Source organism: Ascidiella aspersa, chromosome 3, assembly GCF_963924565.1.
Source record: "Ascidiella aspersa chromosome 3, kaAscAspe10.2, whole genome shotgun sequence".
NCBI classification, from domain to species: domain Eukaryota; kingdom Metazoa; phylum Chordata; class Ascidiacea; order Phlebobranchia; family Ascidiidae; genus Ascidiella; species Ascidiella aspersa.
In genome coordinates, this window is record NC_139449.1 from 12,614,533 (window position 1) to 12,621,627 (window position 7,095).

Below are 7,095 nucleotides of genomic sequence, written 5' to 3' on the forward strand. Positions count from 1 at the left end.
TAATTGACACGACTAACTAACCTACAAAAAACCTATCTCTCTTGTTTAGTTCGAACAGTGTCTGTTGTGGTTTTGCTTGATCATTAAATCCCAAACAATGCTTTAGCAACTATTTGATCATAAAAAAAGTTGCGTTGTCTGATGTGATGGGCGGTTGTTCCCAATTCTTAAAATCAGACCTGCGGCAACATAAAATAATACAATATACGTTAACGTATCTAGGTGGTCCGTACATAACAAGCTATGCTTATTCGTAATCGCTCCAGCAGATATCCACCAACCAATCAAATGTATTTTATTGTTATACAAAAATAAATCGAAAACCAAATAGTTATACTTGTCGTTTGTGTTGAAATTTTATCAAGTGTGTTGGAACCTGAAAGAGTGGGTATTCCGCCCTGTAATCGCAAACAACTGGTTTGTTGGTGATTGGTGAACCTTTGCTCGGTGGAAAAGGCAGTATATATAATAAGTTCGTGATTTATAGTTCTGTACAACAATTACTCGGCGAACTAGAATACTAAGAATACAGCGAGTCAATGGCTAATGATTGATGAATACTCGTATGTCATCAATCCATTTTTTGTGGCCATGTAGCGAATATTGGATCATTTTGAACAGCTCTTCTCACTTTACCCAGTCGAAAATTATCAAAGAAACACTGAGGATACAAAACGCGGTTCCCAACACCACCATGACCCAGGCCTGCAAAATATTTAAACAATATCAAACAGCAATAAAACGTATGTTAAAAAATTTCTAGAAAGAAGGATAAAGTGAACTTACGGCGTATTTGTGTCTGTGATAAATCTGCTGATTCTTTGTTGTTTCTTTTTCAAGAATTTTTATCAAAAAGGCGCTTGGAAATATAGCTAATAGAGATGCAGAAGAAGTGGCCCCTGTAACGAGAAACAATAAAGGTTAAAATGTGACTTTTTATTAATTGGAAACTACGTGAAATAAAGTTACCTGCAATGCCGAATATATCTCTTATGTTTGGCACAAACAGCACAGACAAGACCGAAATAGTCAAAATAGTCACCATCACTATAATATGACGTATCCAGGAGAATTCCGTGTACGATTTTGGAAAAGTGGTAATGATAACAGTCTTTCTTGCCTTAAAAAAACAACTAGTCGTTATTTTCTTGTCTTATCTCTAAAATATTATTCTATTTTAAATTTCCTTACCGGATAATGCAGTAAAGGCACCGAAAGGGTCACACATATTAGCACCATTACCCTAGAAATGACGATTAAAGTGTCATGAGGATTGTACAGACTGTAAGTCAGAAGTAGCTCCGATTTGACTTTGTCTAAAGAAAATAATGTAAAACATTACTATATAACTCTATATTAATTTCGAGGCAGACATCGCACTTACTGAAGAAGGTCAAGTATCCGAAAAGGGCTGACAATAGGTACAACGTGCATACGTTGAAAATGGAAATACTAGCCACCTTCTGCATGCGACGAATCGTAGGCCTGCTCATGCATTACACACGGTTTTATAAAACTTAAAGTGGAAAACGACAAGACTGCAACTTACCTGCGAAGTTCGGCGTAAATGGGAAGCATTGAAGCGTGACACATAAAGGAGAAGAACATGGTGGGAACTGCATAGGCTGTCTGTGCCGAAAATTAAAAAGAGGCATTTTTTGAAGAGTTGTATTAATACTATTCTTTAATTGAGTTTAACTGCAAAGTAAAGCAAAAACTGTAAAACGTTTTAAAGACAAATTGATTACAGTCCTTCTCTTTCTTAAAATCTTGACTTAAACGAGCTGTATCCCATTTTCAAAGAGCTGAGCACAACACTTGCAACATCGTGGCGTATGATAAAGTAGACCATTAACTCTATGTAATTCACTATGCTGCAAATTACAATACTGGCAAAGTTCTAATTTTGGTCGACAAGCCTTCAACATCTTGCATTTTGCAATTGTGATATAAAATTGTAATATATTTGGCGGACCGGCAGGAAAGTTTCCGCAGACTTTCCGCAGACCGGTTACGAACCACTGATCGAAATAACAGTGACATTTTCTGGCTTTTATAAAGGTGCACGCTCAGAAACGCTTGGGTTTTACTTTCATAGTATTTGTTTAAAGTAGTTATGACTTTTTTATCTAAAGTTCTTTCGTGCTCTTACCCTTGAATTGAAGTTAAAAGCCTTCGCGGAACAATATTGCTCTTCGTCACCCTCATCATCGTGGTGTGCTGAGGACGAATTGAAAGGTACAGTGCCAGTTGCGTTGAGGTGGCTAGGCAGCGGGCATGGGATTGAAAACTTTTTAATGACGACAGTAAATGCGAACAATATCATGCAAGCCATGCCGAATCCACTGGAGTAACCCAGAAACTCTAAAAAATAAAAACATTGTCTCCAAATGTCCATTTCTATTTAAATATTGGTTAAGTTTGTAAGACAATTATTATTAAAAAGTAAAAAATAAACGCTTGGTGCGATGTGCAAAAGTGTGACTACATGTATTGCAAACATAACAGCCTTTTGGACAATTATCCAATGGTATAGTGAAAAATGCAGTATGTAGTTACTTAGCAATGTCACTTAAAAAAAGTAAACTAAATTCTAACCAAACATTTTTTTTAATTGGAGGGCGATAATGACATCTCTGACTTAATAGTTGCCGTCCTTGTAGTATAACTTGCATCGCTAAATACCGGAAGAGCAAACAATGACTGGGGTAATTTTAAAATAGTAATGTATTTCTTAATGAAAATATGATATATACATAATATCACCAGAAGCCCGATCAGGTCTAGTACACCCTTACAAGAATGAGTCTTCTTTTCAGCCCCTTTGTTTGGCGCGGGGGCGAAAACAAGTTTTACTATTGTTTCATACCAAATGGTGAAACTTGAATAACCTCGATTAGATAAACGCCAGAAATCACAATAGCATCGCGCCCACTTTTATCATTCGCTTGTAACACAATCACATACTTATGTCTTTTAGCGCTGCGAGGGGCACAATCACAATAAGGGTCACTAGGATCATCAGGATATTTCCATTGGTGTACCACGGATCGCCGACTTCACTATAATACAACGTGTTTAGTGGATGACCAATTGCGTAGGTGAACAATTACGAAAAAAATAACAATTTTGTTTAACCTACTCGTCATGATGAAAGTCGATAAAAACTTTAACGATTTCCGGCAACTCAGTCTTGATAATGTACATGTAGGAACAAATCGCTGAAAAAGATAAATGTCGTCATTTTCTATCAACAAAATATCAATGTTAGTTTTTACTATTTAATTTACCTCCCAAGCAGTGAAATATGATCATGATGGATGTAACCACTCGTCCTTTAAATCCGAATGCTTTCTTAGCTAATCCTTCATACGACTTAATACGAGTCAGTTTGCTCATGTGCAGCAGCATGGTAATGGTGTATAAGGCAAGCGAGGCAGTAGATAGAAGGAGTATGCTTTAAACAAAATGGGAAGAATGCATTGGTTGTACTTTAAACGAAGGCTATGTCCTATTCATAAAGTTTATATTAATACACCGCCTTGTGAAAAAATCGATCTTACATGAATAGTACAAGGCCCATGTTTTTTACAGCCTCTCCAAGTCCCAAAATACCACTGCCGAGAATGGCATTCATTAAATTAAATATCGAAAGAGCTGTCGACAGTTTATCCTGCAAATGAGTAGAGTGAAATTAAAAATGGTTAAAAGTAACTTCTATTAAATATTAAGTTGGTACTAACTTTAAAGCTGTCTTTTGGAGTCTTATCATGAAAAGTGAGTGGCTCGAGAGAGTCTGCTGGTCCCTCATTATCCATATCAGCCACTTCATCCTGATACATCTCTTCTTCATCCATTTCCATATTATCAAACTCTTTGAAAGATCGTTGATCACCCATTTGTCACGTTTTTGTTAAACAAATATTAAGAACGTTGGCGATTTTTCGGTGTAAGTTCTACTCCGTTCTGCATAAAATACTTGCTATCATCTGCAATGTTGCTTTTAACGGACATAAACGGGGTTACTGGGGTCGTATGCCTTTTTCGTGATTTCTGAACTCGCAGTCGCTTCACTACGACTGTTTCAAAATTAACACCTGGCTTTGCAAAATGCGACTCTCGTTGGTCTAGGGCGGCGGGAGGAGTGTCGAAGAAAGTTCTCTAATTGGCAAATGAATTGGAATCTCCATCACACACCCTTAAATCAGGTGACAAGCTTTAAAGCTCTCGAAATGCTGTTGAAAACCGACACCGCCGCCAGAAGGCGTGACACCAAATCGCCCTCCATCACCGTTTCGGATTGGCTCTTTTTGTGGGTGTATTTAGTCTTGAAATGGTATATACGCGTATTTTAGCGGCGGTATGTATTGCTTTATCGCTCTGTTTGGAAGAAGGCAATCTACGTACGCATCGTGTGGTCAACATTCTCACGTAGCATCGTACAACCCTTATGGAGTATTCTGCGCCAGAAATTTGCCACCAGGCCCACTTAACGTTTTTCCGCAAAATATTGCATCAAACGTTGAATTTATTTTAAGAATTTAGCATAACTTATACTTTTAGTATGTATACATTGATTAGTACATTTGATTCATAACACGGATTAATTTAATATTTATAAATATTGTAGCCATTTATAAATATCAATGGATACCGATTAATATATCGGAAAGTTTAACCCTAAAAATACTTAGCAAATTGGCAGTTGCGTAGATATGAATCACTAATTTGGTAGCGCTGCCATCAAACTTTATTGCAATATGGCCTTCATTTTGCCGAACGTTACCCGTAGAAGTAGATAACTATAACTACGCCGAAGGGCCAAGCCTTGTCATTTGCAATTCTCCTTTAAAGTTGAAAGCCCAATCATCCAGTGAACCGCGCAGGAAACCTGATGAGGCACTTATGGAACGCACCTCTGGCCACGTGTGCATGCCAGAGTCTCGCATCGCTGGATTTCAGTCTACTCATGCTGCGACACATCCTATTAATTGTCTTCATAGCGAAAGGCTGAAGGAACACTAATCAAAGTTATAATTATGCATTAGCGCATCTTGTTCGACGATTTAATGAATTACTCGAATGTTAACTTGAAGGTAACGTATTTCTTTATGAAAATGTGATATGTATATACAGGGTATCCCCCAAAAATGTATATACAATAAAAATAATCATGTTTCATAATGTGTGCGATTCTATTGCTTGGCAATGTTAGCAGTGCCTGGATCAAAGTGGGCGCCAACTTAAGAACAAACGATGAAAAAACAAAAACAATTATACTTGCAGATTTTCTTGCATTTTTATAATAACAATTTTTTAGTTAAACACTACTTTACAATTATTTTTATTATGTATACATTTTTTGGGACACCCTGTATCACCAGAAGCCTAGCAAGAATGAGTCGTATCAAATCTTAATGTAACACAAACATGCCGCTTTGCGAATTTCATTTGACAATCTAGAGGTGAATCCGAAATGGTATATTCGCATTCTATCATAATAGATATCAGTACTTTCCAAAAGGCACTATCACAAACTAAACGAGTTTTAGTTGACAACGGCGGCTGGTTTGCGCAATTATTCAAGCGGAATTTTCGTTGCGGTTCCACGTACTATGGGTTTGTACCGAAAGGGCTAACTGCGATTAGTTGTTCCAGGTTGAGTGAACTACACTTAAAATGATATAAACCTTCTGGGAAACTACACCACTAGTTGCACACCTTTTGTATTATGTTTTCAACCTATAGTTACAAAAAGAAAAAACTCGTAAAAATTTATAATCGTATGCCCCAAAACTAGTGCTTAAAAATGAAATACAATATGAAATTTACAGTTACATTGCAAGAATGTTTTTGTTATTTATTGGCTGAAATTTACACGAAGAAACAAGTTAAAATTTCTCTACAATACAAATTCTGCTTAAATGCAAATTATTAAAAACTAACAATTGTTGTTCCACCAATATCAGTGATTACAGGACCAAGATAGGAACAGCGTAAAAACCTGCGGTAATACTTAACAGATATAATGAGTATTTAGTAATAAAAATCAGATGTTGTCAGTTTACACTTATATGAGTCAGTCAGTTTACACTTATATGACGCACCAATTCTACAATGTTTTTTGTTGTAATTCGTTCTTATAAAAAAAACGAACTTCAACACTAAGCACCTAAAAAGAGTGCGTCATTTAATTCTGAACTATCGATCGTTTCTATTTCACAACTCAACAAGCTTTTCATTCTTAAAGAAATATTTTGAAAATTTTTCACAGAGCTATAGTTATTAAAGCTGCCTACCAACTTTTTACGAAGCAGGTGTCCAAAAGGCGGCGACTTACGCATTTTTAATTCATGTGCCAGTTGCATCATCTCTAATACAATTGTCGGCGCGTTTGGCGTGAGCACCGCGAATGGGCGCTTTTCTCTTGCCTTAACCGTCTGCCGTTGAGGCCTGAACGCCAATCCACGCGTTCAGTGCCCTAAGGCGTTTCACGTTTCCACATATATATGCGCTACCTAACACAGTAATATTTAGCAAACAGGGCCTGAGGCAATAAGGCTACAAAAGTTCGTCAGTTTTTCGTTTGTGAATTACACGATCGCGTCTTTATCCAGAATTAGCGGATTGAACGCATAAACGCCCCGAACTTTTCCACTCTAAAATATTACGGTTTTAAATCAGAGTAAAATATCTTAATATAACTGCTACATAGTTCCACAAGATCACAAAATCAAATAAACACCATTTTTGCTCGTTGTTCAGCGATCTTAGTGGTGTGTAATGTTTTAGAAATACAAGGTTTCAACGAAGGGATGCTAATAATACTTACAACATGCTATTAAAATACATGTACACATTTATTGTATCCCAAAATACATATAGGCCCACACATTTATGATATCCTGAGCAATTCATCTTGATTATCCGGAAAGTTGTCTTTCCAAAGCAAAGATCATCGCCGTAAGTAGTTACAGGCCCGGGTAGAGGAATGGATTGACAGACAGAGGGTGAACCCTACAATAAGAGCAGATGTCCGACTTGTTTCCAGGCATGTCGTCACTTCTTGACAAACCAAATGGTTTTCCCAGATCA

General features: G+C 36.9%; 1 protein-coding gene across 1 annotated transcript; it reads right to left on the reverse strand.

Moving 5' to 3' along the window:
- Positions 1-272: 272 nt before the first annotated feature.
- Positions 273-4,527, reverse strand: LOC146160237 (putative sodium-coupled neutral amino acid transporter 6). The gene is made up of 12 exons (XM_083384055.1): positions 3,744-4,527; positions 3,564-3,673; positions 3,291-3,457; positions 3,143-3,221; positions 2,968-3,062; positions 2,153-2,364; positions 1,550-1,629; positions 1,385-1,485; positions 1,192-1,316; positions 970-1,120; positions 787-899; positions 273-705 (listed from the first exon to the last, which is right to left on the reverse strand). The coding sequence occupies exons 1-12, from the start codon at positions 3,897-3,899 to the stop codon at positions 628-630; spliced, it is 1,467 nt and encodes a 488-aa protein (XP_083240181.1). The 5' UTR covers positions 3,900-4,527; the 3' UTR covers positions 273-627.
- Positions 4,528-7,095: the final 2,568 nt, after the last annotated feature.

Excerpts from the sequence above, each read along its gene's own strand:
- LOC146160237 (XM_083384055.1), bottom strand. The coding sequence starts at position 3,899 with ATGGGTGATCAACGATCTTTCAAAGAGTTTGATAATATGGAAATGGAT. Across the intron at positions 1,630-2,152 it reads CTTTTAACTTCAATTCAAGG|ACAGCCTATGCAGTTCCCAC; the intron begins GTAAGAGCACGA and ends TTTTCGGCACAG. Across the intron at positions 1,317-1,384 it reads CGGATACTTGACCTTCTTCA|ACAAAGTCAAATCGGAGCTA; the intron begins GTAAGTGCGATG and ends TATTTTCTTTAG.